Source organism: Blennius ocellaris (genome assembly GCF_963422515.1).
Source record: "Blennius ocellaris genome assembly, chromosome: 16".
NCBI lineage: Eukaryota > Metazoa > Chordata > Actinopteri > Blenniiformes > Blenniidae > Blennius > Blennius ocellaris.
This window is the reverse complement of record NC_137665.1, coordinates 5,706,478-5,723,557: the sequence shown is the minus strand read 5'-3', so window position 1 is coordinate 5,723,557 and position 17,080 is coordinate 5,706,478. Positions and strand designations below refer to the sequence as shown.

At 41.6% G+C, this 17,080-nt stretch overlaps 1 protein-coding gene across 1 annotated transcript in view; it reads left to right on the top strand.

Annotated features, from left to right (window-relative positions):
• cacna1aa (calcium channel, voltage-dependent, P/Q type, alpha 1A subunit, a) overlaps positions 1-17,080 on the top strand; it is a gene marked incomplete at both ends in the record, with an annotated part of 68,629 nt that overhangs the window by 29,413 nt on the left and 22,136 nt on the right. The window contains 20 exons of the mRNA XM_080510942.1: positions 72-203; positions 461-533; positions 1,123-1,240; positions 1,634-1,701; positions 1,863-1,969; positions 2,653-2,673; positions 4,607-4,657; positions 5,460-5,628; positions 5,874-6,490; positions 6,619-6,968; positions 7,056-7,191; positions 7,658-7,787; positions 7,927-7,986; positions 8,129-8,235; positions 13,852-13,951; positions 14,607-14,767; positions 14,906-15,046; positions 15,131-15,332; positions 15,412-15,576; positions 15,810-15,920. Of these exons, the coding sequence (XP_080367068.1) occupies positions 72-203; positions 461-533; positions 1,123-1,240; positions 1,634-1,701; positions 1,863-1,969; positions 2,653-2,673; positions 4,607-4,657; positions 5,460-5,628; positions 5,874-6,490; positions 6,619-6,968; positions 7,056-7,191; positions 7,658-7,787; positions 7,927-7,986; positions 8,129-8,235; positions 13,852-13,951; positions 14,607-14,767; positions 14,906-15,046; positions 15,131-15,332; positions 15,412-15,576; positions 15,810-15,920 (3,019 nt within the window). The remainder of the gene's footprint in view (positions 1-71; positions 204-460; positions 534-1,122; positions 1,241-1,633; positions 1,702-1,862; positions 1,970-2,652; positions 2,674-4,606; positions 4,658-5,459; positions 5,629-5,873; positions 6,491-6,618; positions 6,969-7,055; positions 7,192-7,657; positions 7,788-7,926; positions 7,987-8,128; positions 8,236-13,851; positions 13,952-14,606; positions 14,768-14,905; positions 15,047-15,130; positions 15,333-15,411; positions 15,577-15,809; positions 15,921-17,080) is intronic.

Below are 17,080 nucleotides of genomic sequence, written 5' to 3'. Positions count from 1 at the left end.
TTTAAGATTGCATGATAGTCTTCACATAATCAACTGATACTAAATCCATGCTTTGTGTCTGTATTATTCAGGTACTGGGCATCTTTGCGTAACCTCGTCGTCTCTCTGCTTAACTCCATGAAGTCCATCATCAGCTTGCTCTTCTTGCTCTTCCTCTTCATCGTCGTCTTTGCCCTGCTGGGCATGCAGCTCTTCGGAGGACAGTCAGTGCAACCCCCCCCCCCCCCCTCCCCATTCTTTTTTAGTGTCTATTCTAATTTTCCTTGAATAGTCCTCATTTAATTTTATGCAGAGATTGGTTTTTACGTAATTGCCAGGATACCCGAGTCATGTTTGAAGTAGCAAGATGCCAAGATAGTTCTCGCTGTCCTTTTTTCAATCCGCTGCCTCTCTAACTCTGTTTTTATCTTCTTCTCGTCTCTTTTTCCATCTCTTTCCACATTTTTTTTCCCCCTGCTAGGTTTAATTTTGAAAATGGCACCCCTCCGACCAACTTTGATACCTTCCCTGCAGCAATAATGACAGTGTTCCAGGTGAGCAGAGGGGACTTTTATATTGTAAAAGAGAAAAATAGAGGCGATATAAGCAGAATTATAGGGAACGAAAAAGGCTTGATTAGGATAAAGAGAGGAGAGAAACTAATCTACATATGTAGCATTCTCTTTTTAACCATACTAAAACGTGTCTACTTGTTTAACGATGTACGTATGTACTATGCTTTTCACATTGAGCTCTTTGTATGTGTGTGTGTGTGTGTGTGTGCATGCGTGCGTGTGTGCGTGCGTGTGTGTGTGTGTGTGTGCGTGTGTGCGTGCATGTGTGTGTTTAAATGGAAAACTTATCAAATGCATGTAATGAATTCGATGACACCCCTGGACGAATATTGACTGAAATTTCAGAAAATAATGGGGATCTTAATAAAATAAAATAAGATAGAATAGAATAGAATAGAATAGAATAGAATAGAATGAAATGAAATGAAATGAAATGAAATGAAACAAAATAAAATAAAATAAGGTGTACATGCAATAAGATAGTTGCTTTGACATTGATACAGGACATCATGTCCGTGCTCTACATGTAAAGTAAGTCTGATTATTTCTGTTTGTGTGTTTGTGGCAGATCTTGACCGGTGAGGACTGGAATATGGTGATGTATGATGGCATCAAGTCTCAGGGTGGAGTCAACAAGGGCATGGCCTTTTCTGTCTTCTTCATTGTTCTCACGCTTTTTGGCAACTGTATCCACTTGTCGTGAGAAAAAAAACAACAACAAAAAACCTCTGACCCCCCCCCCAACACAAAACACACACAAAAACCACACACGTGTATCACTCAACAAATTTACAGTCCTATTTTTTGCCGCGTATTATCGTTACTTCAGCGCAGCTTAATTACCACAGTGTCCATTAAGTAGCCACGCATTTCATCAGTTATTCATCAGCCGTCTGTGTCAGCTCTGCAGCATGAGTGATATCCAAGCTATTAACTTCTTGGTTTTGTACGATCCAATATATCAATTTGCACTCAATCACATAATGATATACAGTATAATGGACATTTTTGCTGGTATTTGATGCATGCTGGCCATGTGAAGAAACAACCTCCTGGATAGTCTTTAACACTCTGTTCAGACACCCTGCTAAATGTGTTCTTGGCCATCGCTGTGGATAATTTGGCCAACGCACAGGAACTGACCAAGGTACGTCCAGTTTTGATTAACATCTCAAGCACTTTGTTGTGCTAAAAAAAAACAAGTTTGCTGCTCCAGTACTCAATGAATATCTGCTATCTGCCGCGTTTGCGCTTTTCTCACTCCATGCATCCTTTGCTTCTGTCGTCGTTCCCCGTCTCTGTCTGCAGGATGAGCAGGAGGAAGAGGAGGCAGCCAGTCAGAAGATTGCCCTGCAGAAAGCCAAGGAGGTGGCTGAAGTCAGCCCTCTGTCTGCTGCCAACCTCTCCATTGCAGCGTGAGTGTCTGTCTGGATTACTTTTGTGTTTACTTGTTTTTTTGGCAACAGCAGCAGGATTTTTATCAAGCGCACATCACGTCTGCATCCAGCATTCGGAGGCTTGGAGAAAGCGCAGGGCAGCAGTCTGAAGTGTTCAGAAAGAGCTTCTCCTCATCTATTTCAGCCTGGCACTCTTACTGCAGCACTTCATCTTATATCGGTCTGACAGTGGTAGTATTGATAATTTCATTACATTTTCCAAAAGCATTTTCCTTTGTTTAAAATAAAAAATTTTTTTACAAAATCCTTAAGTAGAAGTACCGGTATATGTTTTTTGTTGTGCTTTTTGGTCTCCTATTAGTAGAGTGCAACAGATCTGTTCAGCAGAACATTGAAGGAAAACCGGACACACAGATTCTTTTCTCTGCCCTCTTCCAATAATGTCTTCTCTCTCTCACTCTCTCTCTCTCTCTCTCTCTCTCTCACACACACACACACACACACACACACACACACACACACACACACACACACACACACACACACACACACACACACACACACACACACACACACACACACACACACACACACACACACACAAACACACTCACACACACACATAAGCCAGAGTTGCATTCATCTAGGCCAGCTTTCCTCTGGTCAGGAGAGTCTTTGATCTCTTTTCTCTGTATACACAGGGGTCTTTCCTTTTCGTGCTGGTAAAGTTCACACACCCCCAGTCATAGACACACACACACACACGCACACACACACACACGCACACACACGCACACGCGCGTGCACACAGTCCAATGTGGTCTGCACAACAGGGGGAGCCCATGTCTGCTTTTGAATGCCATACACATGACAGGTACATACAGTCCTGACCTCACTGCTGTGATGCATCAGACCAACTCTCAGACAAATGCAGGGAATACATTTACCTTTAGAGTTATTTCTTGGATCATACTATATTACAGTTAAACATGGTCATTATTTGTTCATATCATATCATGAGTCACACTGTGTTGTGTAATCGTCTGTGTTACGTACTGTGCCTCCCTGTGCTGTGAGCATTTGTGTACGTGCTTCAGCAGACAGGCTTCTTGTTAAAGTTCAGTATTTGTTTCTCAATACAGCATACGTGTATCAGTGTGTATGAAATTGAGAAAGTTACATATCTACACCCAGTAATTATTTCGCAGTAAATGCACAAAATATTTGTTGGAAATACTGCAGCCATATAAACATTTTGGTCCGTGTCACTGTATCAGCATGAAAAAACAAAAGACAGAGTTGTCTGTAAAGACAGTTCTGGGTTTGCTAAGCAGGGATTTTGAAGTCAGAAATATCAGCGGTGCATGAAAAATCTTTTAAGAAGATATTCTGTGGTGGATTCAGGATGGAGGCTGCTGTGAAAAACCACATAAAACCAAAGAAAAACAGTTGTAAGATGACATATATCTAAATAAATAAATATATCTCACTAAAATAATGGGTGAAAAAAAAAAGAAGCTGTCATCTATCAATGCGTTTTAAAAAAAAAAAGAGTAGTTCAGGTTCAGTCATCAATCAGAGAAACATTAAACAGCCACAATAATAAAACATTCAGATTCTTTATTGATGATAACATATCAGCTTTGAGGCATCAAATCTAAACAGCAAACACACAGTCCCTTTTTTTCCAAATGGAAGAATTTAGCTTGAAAATATATTGAATAAAGTTTGAGTGGCCTCATACGCATTATACAATACATAGTAGTGATGGCAGTGGTGCTCAATCGCAAGGATAAACCAGTTTTTTTTTTTTTACAGAAATCCAGTCAGAAATAATTCTAATAAAAAAAAAAAAAACTTTTAGACAAAATTCTGCAGTATTTCATTGAATTCCTTACAAAAGAGGAAAATTGAGCCCCATATAGGAAACTATAGAATAATATAACAGCTATTAAACCAAATTGCTCCTCTGAAAGTACGTGTACTCGCAAAACAACAATTTAGCCACATTTTCTGATTGTTAATGTATAATTGCACCTTCCTGAACACAATCCGTTCAGCAATCTGTTATTCAAACAGGCTGAGCTGCAGACTAATGGCAGTGCCCACAGTTTTAATGATAATCTTACTGGCACAAAGGACAGAACCACCAAGTACACTAAAAAAATAAACAAACGTGTAATGGATGAAAATGGAATTTCCAAGATTGTAAATAGGATTAATGTTTCGTGTGTGTGTGTGTGTGTGTGCGTGTGCGTGCGTGCGTGCGTGCGTGCGTGCGTGCGTGCGTGCGTGCGTGCGTGCGTGCGTGCGTGCGTGCGTGCGTGCGTGTGTGTGTGTGCGTGTGTGTGTGTGTGTGTGTGTGTGTGTGTGTGTGTGTGTGTGTGTGTGTGTGTGTGTGTGTGTGTGTAAAGGATTACATTCCAAAATGCTGAATAATTTTTGGCCAAAAGAAAAAAAACAACTTTTGGAGTTCAAGAATCTTGTATACTTACTGTATTAATTGAATAATTTCCCCTTCACATTCCATGTGAACAGAGACCATTTTTCACAGTCATGCTGAGTGTTAAATGGTGAATAAATTGTCCATTTTGGAATGAAATCCTCCTTCTGTTCTTTCGTGCCATCTCACTCACCAGCTGTTTCCCTCCTCAGCAACAAGGTACACAGTGAGTGTCACAACGCTACCGACCCCTTTCTGGACTGGTATTTATTTATTTGTTTATTCATTTCTGAAACCTTTCTGTTTTTGACTTTATATCCATTCCTTGCTTTCCTTTGTGTTTTAGAACACCCTCTTTTTCCTTGTCATCTTTAGTTCTTGACCTTTCTTTGGTTAAATATACATACTTGGCTTTCTTTCAGCTGTTATTTGTGTTGGCTTATTTTGAACTGTACCTTTTCTGTTGCCTGCACCTCGCAGTACGGCTGTTGCTTCACGGTGGTTGACTGTTGGCCCAAAGAGAAAAGGGAGTTAGTGTTGATTATTGGTAGACGTCTTGGAAGGATCAAAAGGAGATGGTCATAGGCAGGTTTGGGTTGCTGCTAATTATTTGGTAACAAAAAAATTATAATCTTTGATCAATCTAATCAGTTTAGAGTATTGGGAATCTAGGACGCTGATTTATTAACCTTTATTAAGAAATATGTATGAGTGAGTAACCTGCACATTACAACAAATTCTGACCTTTCCTCAGTGCTGTCCTCCATGTTGTGTGATCACATGGTTTACCAAAGGACTGTCTAGCCTTTGGCTTTGGCAAGCTGTGTAGACGTCTGTATCTATTGAGTCTTCTCATTTTGTAGGTCCAGCCAAAACCTGTAAATGTCTGTGGCCCCCAGTGTGTCCTTATGCCCTGGCTATTTTACGTCCTTATATTTTTGGTGTATGTTATCACGTCATCCTGTGCTCCGTCTTTGTGTGTATATTTTCACAGCATCGAGTCATTAGGCAGGCATTAATGCTGCCAATCCTTTTTTTTTTCTTCTCCCCTTCACCATTTTATAGTAAGGAACAGCAGAAGAACCACAATAAGGGGATCAATAAGTCAGTGTGGGAACAACGCACCAAGGAGCTGAGGAAGCAAACTCTGGCATCCAGTCGAGAAGCCCTCTACAATGAGCTGGACCCCGACGACCGCTGGAAGGCAAGGACAGGGAGGGAGGAGCACAACAATGTAAAGGACAAGGCAAACAAAGGCCCCTAGACTTGTGCTATCAGTATACACAAGTAACAGCAGCAATGATGTTGATGACTTTTATCACTGTCTAATTTATTTTATTTTATTGGTGAATACACGAGCAACACTATTTCCACTTAATACAATATTATTTTACAATTGCGTAACATATTCTGTCATTTTAGACTTAAAACTTTGATTTCAAATTTACTTTTCCTGCCCCCCCCCCCCCTCCTTGACAGGTGAACTTTTCGCGTCACATCCGCCCGGACATGAAAACCCACCTTGATCGACCCTTAGTTGTGGACCCTCTTGAAAATCGCAACAACAACACAAACAAAACCACTGCCAATAATTCAGACCTCTGCGTCAGTCAGCACCACCTTGCTGAGGAGCTCCACAAACAAACATGCCTCCATGAACCCCACGGCCAAGTGGGAGGAGGTGGTGGAGGGGGTTCAGGCCCACCGAGGCCTCCCATGGAGCGGGGGGAGTCCACAGAAAGTCGGCGGAGCCGCAAAAGTGAGCACCACCACGGCTCTCGTGTCCGACTGGATACCACCGCGATTCCTGGACCGGGCTCGGAGGAGAAGCCATCCAGACGCCACCACCACACCCGAAGTGGCAGTCGAGGGGGAGGGCAGTCGGAGCACAGGAGGCCCAGGTCACATCGAAAGGCCGCAGAGGATGGTGAGGACGGGGGAGGAGGTGCTGGGAAATCAGGCAGGCATAAGAGCAGGAGTGGAGAAGGAGGAGAGCCCGACGGGCCCGGCAATGGCATCGAGAGGAGACCGAGGAGAAACCGCCATGGGAATCAAACAGACGGCGAGGGGAAGAGGATGTGCCAACACAGAAGGAAGTACGTTCGCTGCAAATGGCTGTAGAAGACCTCCATTATGTTTACTGTATTTTTGTCTTCCGCTTTCCCCTATACATCATTTCTTTTTCCTCTGACCAAATGTTTCTTTCTCTGACCTCTTTGTTTAGGGATTGCAGCGTCCCGAACCTCTCCACCACACGACCCATTCAGAAGAGCCTCTCCAGGCAGAACAGCCAGTACAGTGAGGATATGGACAACCTGATGAATACCAAACTGGTGTCTGGCTCCACTCCACCTAGCGAGGCTCGTCCGAATCCAATTGGGAATCGCACTCTCGCCCCCGGATTTGGATCCGCCCTCCATCTTGCCAACAGTGGCACTCATGGGAGTTTGGTAACGCTGGATAGCTATGGAAATATTGGACATCACCGCACCAACAGTGTGATCAGGCTGCCCCACCCCGACTACACGGCTCTGGATATGCCGATATTTCCATCAACCAATGCCATACTGCAAGGTAAGAGCTGATTCCGTTGGGTTTTGTTGTCTTTTTTTAATTAAGTAGCTTCACCGTAATTCAATGACGTTCTCCTGTCCGTTCCAGTTAATAAAAATGCCAATACAGAGCCTCTGCCAGCAAAGGAGGACAAAGATGACGACGATGATGAAAAAGGAGGTGAAGGGGGGCCCAGGCCTATGCCGCCATTCAGCTCCATGTTCATCCTATCCACCACCAACCCGTAAGTGACAGATTCATACACATCCCGCATAGACCGATGCACATAATGCACAATATCAGAAGAAAAAAGAGTGAATCGCTGCATAGTAACAACTGGATTGAAAATTTTAAATGAATGTGTGATTTGTTGTACACCTCAGTTCTAAAGACCAATAATAATCAGAGAATGTGTTACTTATCAAATGTACACGTATTATTTTACCATCTGGGTGAAAGTAACTGATAAAGCCCATTGAGACAGTTGAAGTAGTAAAATATGCTATATAAGTAAAGTTCACTGCCATTACTTATCAGTAGTACCTCTCGCTCTTTAACAAAAGTCAAGTCTACAAATGCAGATATATTTATGAGCACTATGTTTTTTTAAATGTTTGTTAATCTTTATAAGTTTATACTCATAAATTAGACCTAATGGCATGTGGGACATAACATTTGAAACAATGGTGCGTCTTTGTGTTTATTTTTAGGTTTCGACGGGCGTGTCATTACGTCTGCACCCTGCGTTACTTTGAGATGTGCATCCTACTCGTCATTGCTATGAGCAGCATTGCATTAGCTGCTGAAGATCCTGTTTGGCCCGATTCCCCGCGAAACAATGTGAGACCGTCATATTAAACAATTAGCCTTTCACCTGTGTGAAGTGTCTTGCTGTACCGTATGACCTTGAAATCCATCAGACTTACGCATCCTGTTCCTCTTTTCCATTAGCGTGATGCATCTTTTTTTTTTTGTGCAGGTTTTACGCTATTTTGACTACATCTTCACAGGAGTGTTCACATTTGAGATGCTGATAAAGGTGAGACAGTGTGGAGGATTGCACATCGACACTCCCTCCAGACCTTTTGGGATCATCTGGCTTTATCGGATATGGATCAACACAGAAAACCAACTGTGCATCAAATGAGGATTTCAATTTTTTTTTTCTGATTCTATCTTAGATGGTGGATCTGGGGTTGGTCTTGCACCAGGGCTCTTATTTCCGGGACTTATGGAACATCCTTGACTTTATAGTGGTTAGTGGTGCTCTGGTGGCCTTCGCCTTCACGTAAGTCTCCCTCTTGCCTTCCCACTGTTCTCTCCTGTCTCCTCCTCCTCCTCCTCCTCCTCCTCCTCCTCCTCCTCCTGTGGCTGTGTATTGCCTCACTGGTACCTTGGAGTACAGTCTTTCCTATTCTTCTCTACTCGCGCATGGCTCATTTCGTACCTCTTACTCCTTTCTACTTTTTTTTTTGTCTCTACCACACATTCTGTTTCACTGCCTCTTTCTTTTCTTCTTTCCTGCTCATTTCCACCCATCAAACCTTCCTTCACCTGTGCTATAATACAAATAGCGAATCCTCAACATTTGGCAATTCTCATTCATCTTGTCTCTCACGGTCACCTATGTTTCTGCAATCATTTCTCAGCCCCTCAGCAAAATGCTTCCACATCTACATGTTAAAAAAAAAAAAAAAAAAAAAAACAGTATCCCAGCATCCTTTTTCCATCCACCTGTTCTTCCCTGTGTGAGAGGTGAGGACCACCTTTTGCACCTGTAACCCTTTAGTGCCCAGGGCGTTCTAGAGTTAAAGGCCCCTTTGCAAAGACAGGACAGGTCAAGCTGAGCCTTCTTCCAATAATCTCCACACCCCTCTTCGCAACAAATCAGGTACTTTAAGTTCTACTCGATCTGCATGATGTCAAGGATTAAAATACAGTTATGTTTGCATAACTGAGCTGAGCTAGAGATTAGATTATGAGAAGTGTGCTGCACTCCAAGCATGAACTTGGCTTTTTGCATGGTTGGGGAGGATATACGTAAAGCAAACTAGATCTTCAGAGATGCACTCACTGTTTATGGTGACGTGATCTTTGTATATTTTTTAAGATATACTGTACTCTAAGTTGATAATGGTAATGTAATAACCTCCGACACATATTTTCACATGTGGAGAAATATGAGATGTTGCTTGATATTAATCTGTTGACGACTGAACATCTTATTTGTGTTTTCAGTAAACAGCAGTGGCAGGTGTGTCACGCAAGTGTGTAGTTTTACCTCGAATTCTACATGAATGGGCTAAAGTGGTTTAGCAGAGTCGATGCAGAAACCACAAGAAGCATGCTCGCATGGAGAGCAAGAATTTGCATTTGTATCATTTTTTTTTTAATCATTTAAAAAAAGAAATTATTCATTTGTAATGTTTGTGACTTTGCTCCCCTAGCACTTTCACTGTGCAAGTAAGTAATTATTTATACATCAAATGAAAGCATGGTCTGAGCTGGCACAGCTTCAGCTGTTTTAATGTTAACAACATTGACCAGCATCAAGGTAAATACAGTTTTAATGCACAAGCCTATTGACTACTGAAGCAATTACAATTTTTGATGATTCAGATTGTCTATGTTATCCTTTCTCGTTTTGTTGTTTTCAGTTCTGTGAAATCATGGACTAAGTGTCCATTAGGCGTCCCGGGATTCAGCAGGTCGCTTCAAATGGGAATCCATTGTTGTATATGTCAATTTGTGACAAAGAGGTACTGCACTGACCATGCTGGATGCAAGAGAATTATCATTAACGCTTAGGTTATGAGCCCTTTCTTCAAGCACAGTTTGGTTGTGAGTTTGACTTGAGTGGTTTCTTCTTCACCCACTCAAGCAATAGCATTCCCCACAAGTGTTGTAAAGCTTGTATCACAAAACAGCGATTGTTGTGGGCCAATATAAACCCAATACTCACGTCAACATTACATTGTTGATCATTACCTCTTTGGTACAGTGCGGACATCCTTAACATTTTCAACATATTTCCTGAAGGGATTCTGTGTTGAGCAGATATGTAGGTATTTGAATGGTAAAATACCAATGTCTTATATTTAGGATACTTAAAGAACGATACTTAAAGAGGCAGCACAGTTTTCATTAATCCAACTATATTTCAGTCAAACAAATATTCCAACCTCATGTCCTCTCGCACTGTTAATCCTAATGTGTCTCTCTGTTCTTAGTTTTACATATACTTCTCCTTACCTTTGGTAAAGTGTTCAGCTGCTGTAGCTAAAACCAAAAATACATAGATAGAGTTCTCTTTTCTCCCACTTTTGCTTTTTTTTTTGCCATCCTATCACATTTTCCATCATTCACAGAAGCAACCAAAATCTCCTTTACTCCCTCCCTCCTTATCTATCAGGCGTCAGAAAAGTCCATATATTTCATATGATTGTATCTGGCAATAGATTTAGGATTTAGTTACACTCACTCGTCAATATCCAGCAGTACTCATAACATTATAATCTATGAATGATTTGATCGATAGTCATTGCTTGTCTGGAAATCAGCTCTTTAATTGTTTTGTTTTTTTAATTTGTATTTTAGGTGCACAGACTCCTTAAACCTGTGTTAATTAACACATTTAGTGTCTTTTGTAGAGGTCTTTGATACGTCCGTTCTTAACTCTCGCCTGTTCATGGAACACACCAATCCAAGTGTTTCTCAAACGCTTCTGTTGACAAGTTGGCTCGGTTTCCACGTGGACTGGTGAAGTGTAACGATCACAGTCATTGCATCAAGTTAAGATGCCCAAGAACAAATGCATGCATGTGAAGGTTAGCTGATAAAGCAAGCAGGTGCTCCAGGGTTCTAGTGATGGTGCTCCATGTATAGGAGTAGCTTTTACCCCAGCGTTTCTCTCCAGGTCATCTTTTTTTTGTGTCTCTTTCACCAAGACTCTTTCCCCTATTTCAGTCAAATCTGTCCATGTGTGTGTAAATGTATAAATCTGTGTACGCCTGTCATTATCTTGATATCCTCTACGCTGTTTGTGTGACATAGGCCAAATATAAATGTGACTGTGTTTGTCGTAATTATCTGCGTAAGTACTTTCCTGGGAAACGTTGGGTGATAATGTTTGGTGTATGCATGCATAGAGAATAGGAAGATCAGATGGTAGGTGCAAGTAGTGAAAAGCTTCAGTATGATGATGAAGTTTTTGTTTATTTAGTTCTGATTTAAGGGGTTAACAACATTTATAGCTGATTTGGGGAATCCAAACCAATCACAACAGACTTGCACAAATCCAGATAGGGCCTTAATTCAATTGGTGGAAATCACACAGCACTCCAGAAATGAGCAGCAGTCTCATTGGAGATGTTTATCGCTCCTTTAATCCAATTAGTCTGGTCTGAGGGCTGCTGTGGCTTTGACCACATTTGCCGCCGTCCTGCATATTTCTGCAGTCAGACTCAGATTCATCCCCAGCCAGGCATCCGGATGATGGATGGAGACTGGTGAGCTTAAAGCGATACTTTTACATCCTGTGATGCTCTTCTCACCAGGTGGTGTTTGTTCTCCAGACGTGGCGGATGTAAAATGAGTTAATACACGAGCGTATTGATCTTTCCAGCAGTCCTCATTACAAGGGATGCAAGCATTTAATTATTAATCAAGGGGTTTCAACTCGCAGTTCATGAGTGGGTTTTAAGAAACTGATAGTTTACACAATTGGAGAGTACCACTGAAACATACGGCGGTATTTAATGGGTAAATAATGGCAACCTCTGGCCTGTTGACTCATCACCAGTCTGCTGATCTCTTTCCCACATCTGTTGTCTTAACTGTGAGTGTGCGTGTTTCATTGCATGCATACGTGTGATTTGCTTAGAGTAGTCTGTGGGTGGGAGGGTTGATCTAACAAAAAACAGGCCTTGTGTTCTCTTTTTCTCTCTCTCTCTCTGTCTCTCATATGGATGTTTACCCTCAAAAACCCTCCTTTCTCTGTGTCCCATTCTATTCCTTCTCCCACCCTTTGTCTTTTTGTCTCCTCTCTCCCTTTGTCTTGCTGTCTCTCACTCCCTTAACTCATCTCTCCGTTTGGACCACCAACAGCGGCGGCGGGTAAAGTTCTGCTCTCTTTTTCCTGCTCATTTTCTCCTTCTGCACTACCATGTTCTTCTGAACACACATCTCTTTCCTTTTCATCCATTCCTCATCACAGCTGAAATTTGTACTTGTCTGTCCCCCCCCCCTCCTTTTTTTTTCATTGTTCACAATGGAACAGCTCTGACTCAGACAGGTGAAAATATGTCCCACCATCTGCACTCAGGCGCAGTAACATGGGGGACAAAAAAAAAAAAAAAAAAAAAAACAGTTATGAAGAAACCAAGACTCACATACACTAGCGCATACGCTCATACACGTGTGTGCAGACTTGCACACGAAGTCGCACACACGCACACAACCACCAGCAGTCCACCATCTGTTCGAACAGCTGTAAGACACAGGCAGCCATACACACAGCTGTTGTCTCTCCTCAGGACCACTTTCGACGACCTTTGAACTTAGTCTTTTAACCCTAATTTTGTTTTTGACTTTTTTTTTTATCAAGACATTAGAAATATTTAAATGTCCTTGATGCTAAGAACTTTGGTTTATTTTATAATGAAGTTATATAATACAATATGTTGAGGGTTTTTGTGTTATTTATTTTTCAGCTTTAGTTAACATCATTATGTTACAACTATGTTTTTTCAGACTCACTAAACAGATTTTGTGATTTGTTACTAGGTGTATAGCCCTTTTGAGTTCGTTTTTTTACTTAAATTTGTAAGTTTTTACTTTGATGAAGTTTTGGCTTTTTCTCTTCGAAGGTTACATTTTTCAAAGTGCTTCAAAGAAAGTGGTTTAGCTCAGCATTTCATCAGGAAATGCTCGCTAAAACGTCTTTGTCTTGGCTCGAAGCCCCACAAGACAAGAGTCCATGCTGTTTGAACAATGCCGTGATACCAGCTATAACAGTTGAACCTTAGAGTTGACCGATTTGAACTAGTCGAGTCATTTAAAGAGAGAGTTTGACCTTCCATTTACCACAAGTTTTTGCCTCTTTCACACAGAAACAGGATCAAACTGTGACTTATGGTGAACTTTGGGAATATTTTTGGTGGGTTATTTACAGTGAAGAGCAACTGTTTTTCCTTCAGACAGCTGCAAGTAAAGAAATAAGGGGTTATTTATGTCTCGCTGAGACCACCACTAAACTCTCTCTAATGCCTCTTAGAGAATAACGTTCTTCATCACTTGAGCTGCTGCTAAAAGAAGAGATAATGCAGCATGGAAAGCAAGGTTTCAATGCAGCATGATTATATTTCACAAGCTGGGCATGTGCAAGCCAAGGCTAAAGCATTGAAATACTTTGCAAAGTATTGAACAAGTGTAGCTACGAGATAGCATTCAGACAGGAATGATATCAGTTGTCTCCCATAGCATGTACTGTAGTTGTAAGTTACCACCTAACTCTAGCATGTAGCTACAATGCTAACCTCACGTGTAGATATGAGGCGAAAGTGTAATATAATAGCAATGCTGCATGTGTTGCTATGTATATAACCCAGACGAAGTTACTCTTTTTGAGTTAACTTGGACACAAATGCCATCAAGAAATGGCTGCCCACTGCCATTTTGGAATCGAGACGAGTATGACTGCCACAAACCCCTGAATCCGCTGACTCGTGGTTTGTGTTTGTGTGTGTATGTGTGTGTGTATATGTGTGCACTCTTTTGGGTGTGTGTGTGTGTGTGTGTGTGTGTGTGTGTGTGTGTGTGTGTGTGTGTGTGTGTGTGTGTGTGTGTGTGTGTGTGTGTGTGTGTGTGTGTGTGTGTGTGTGTACATGAACGTGTACACATGTAGGGGGAGCAGTAAAGGAAAGGACATCAGCACTATCAAGTCTCTGAGGGTACTGAGGGTGTTACGACCTCTGAAGACTATCAAACGACTTCCCAAGCTCAAGGTACGTTTCTGCAGGAAATCCCCCACCTGAGCATGATGCAACTTAAGGCTTTTATTGCGAGAATGGCTGGATTTATTTTTGAGTTCATGGCTATACAATTGTCAAGAAGTATGCAAAGTGTGAGTGCTTATGCCAAAGACGACTTTAACTTGTATTGTTGCGCATAATTATATATTTTTTTCTATTTTACAAAGGAATGTCAAGCTCATTTTGCTGCGAGGGCCACCCATGATAGCATAATACAAATGCTAAAATATTGACTTTCAACGATCCATCAGATATGCAGATTGTTGGCATCTGTAATTCATCGTTTTTATATAATTTTTTACATTTTGCATGGTTGTCTATTGGATTGATTGAACTCAGTGAGTGACCAGTTTTTACACACATAATATGGACATAAAACTCTATTTTTCTTGTTGTTTTGTTTATGGGAAGTGTGTGTGCCAGGGTTGATGAAGATGAAGCTTTTTGCGCATCAATTTCTATCAATTTTGTGTTGATAAAAACAAAAACCAAATGCCAACTGTGACAAGAGAGTTGTAATAATATTGCCATACAATAGAATATTTTACTTTCTAATTTTGGCGCTACAATTCAAAACACTGAAAACAAATTACACAATTTTTTTATTGTTATTTTTTTGTGCCCCCAGGCTGTGTTTGACTGCGTGGTGAACTCCCTGAAGAATGTGCTCAACATCCTCATTGTCTACTTGCTCTTCATGTTCATCTTTGCTGTGGTGGCTGTGCAGCTTTTCAAGGGACGTTTTTTCTACTGTACTGACGAATCCAAAGAATTTGAGCGTGATTGCAGGTAAAGAAATATCGATTATGTCCTCTTGTTTGTCAGGCTGAAAGAGATGGCTGGCTCTGTCTTCACACAGCTATTGCCTCGTGTGGTTTTGAAATTTGTCCAAAGGCGACGCGTCTCCTTGTGTATTGTGTATTTCAGAGGCGAATATTTAGTGTATGAGCGAGATAACGAAGTGAAGGCGCAGAAGCGGGAGTGGAAGAGGTACGATTTCCACTACGATGATGTGGCTTGGGCCCTTCTCACCCTCTTCACTGTGTCCACTGGAGAGGGGTGGCCGCAGTAAGTACAAGACAACATGTGTCCAGTCATGTAGCGCTGAGGACTTTTAGACAACCTGTAACTCCCATATTTTCCCCCCTTCAGAGTGCTGAAACATTCAGTGGATGCGACCTATGAGAATCAGGGCCCGAGCCCGGGATACAGGATGGAAATGTCCATCTTTTACGTGGTGTACTTCGTGGTCTTCCCCTTCTTCTTTGTCAACATCTTCGTAGCTCTGATCATCATCACTTTCCAAGAACAAGGAGACAAGATGATGGAGGATTACAGTTTAGAAAAGAATGAGGTGAGGAAGGAGAAGAAGGGTGATAGAAATTCAAAGGCTGGACAAGGACTGATCTACATTTCTGTGTTGTTTGTGACAGAGAGCCTGTATTGACTTTGCCATCAACGCCAGGCCTCTGACACGCCATATGCCTCAGAACAAGTTGAGCTTTCAGTACAAAATGTGGGAGTTTGTGGTGTCGCCGCCGTTTGAGTATACGATCATGGCGATGATCGCGCTCAATACAGTTGTGCTCATGATGAAGGTAAGAGCCCGTGAGCTTCCAACACGACACACAACTGTAAAGCATGTGATCAGAAGGACGACAAGGCAGCTTTAGGCACCAGCCTACAAGCTGTAGACATTGACCTCTTTGTGTCCCTGACGTTTGTGTTCACATGAACGTACACTCATCTGCATTCAAATCGTTCTCTCATATTTAATCAACTCTTTTGCCGGTTTGAACGTGTGTGTTGCGATGTGTGTGTTTGCTTCTAGTATGATGGAGCTTCTGACACCTATGAAGCTGTCTTAGCCAACCTGAACATAGTGTTTACTTCACTCTTCTCCATGGAGTGCGTACTCAAGATCATCGCCTTTGGAGCACTGGTGAGTTTGTTTGTTGGTGGGGGGGGGGGGGGGAACGTACTTTGCAAAATAGATCAAATAGATTTCTTTCATAATACCGACTTTTTATGCGGTTTTCCTTTTCCTCAGCTTTGGCACTGTTTGATATTCATTATGTTTCACATATTGAAGGTTTAAAAAAATTATATAAGAAGGTGATCAACAGTAATCCGTGCTGTTAATGGAGGAACAGAGGAGGGTGTGTGCATGAATCAATGCTGGAGGAGGAACAGTATTACAATAATTTTACAAATCTGAGTGAGTGACATGAAGGCGGTAAAGGAGACGCAAAGCTTGCGTGGAGGGCGGTGATTAAGCAGGACCGGATTGGAATCTTAGACTGTGCACTTGAACAACCCCATGCATCTAAACTTGTGCACAATGCAAATACAACCCCAGCCCTCAGAGATATCTGTGTGTCAAGGTGGTTTATTTTAATAGCCTCCTCCCCCCCCCTCTGTCCCTCCACTTTTCTAATGCACAGTTTGGCTACAGGCAATAAGCAGGAAAGCTTAAACAGAAAAAATAGAAAAGCTGGCTTGCTTCTCATTTGTTGTTTTTTGTCCCTTCTGTCCCACGCTCTTCATCTTTGAGTCGCCTGGTTTTTAAATCATTTTAGCAAAAAAGGTGTTTCATCAGTCTATTAGTGCAGATGTATTTTAAGCGATAAGAAAGAAAACACAAAAAGCTTTCGTTTAAGTTGAAGTAATGGACTTTTGTGGCTTTAGTTTGTGATAAATAGTAATACACAGTATGAGGTGGGTTTTTTTGGTCTTCTGGGTTCGATCCAGCATATCATCACTGATGGTCCATTTGTGTCATCTGATTTCTTCATGTTTCTTTTGGACACTGATGGCTTTTCGTATTCTCCTTCTCTCTTTTCTGTCTCTTTCTCATTTTCTAATTCCTTGTGTGCTTCTTTCATGTCGATATTACCATAATCTCATTTAATATCCTTTCACTTGTTTCACTGTGACCCGTCGATGCCACATCTCCTCGTACTGCTTCATTTCCCCGTCAATATCCATCCTTTCCCTTCCCTCCTGCCCTCCTCTTTGTCTGCTTCCCTGCTACATCCATGCTCTCCTGCTTTTCAATCTGTCATATTTCCAACATGTCACCCCATCATATCCTTCTTTCTT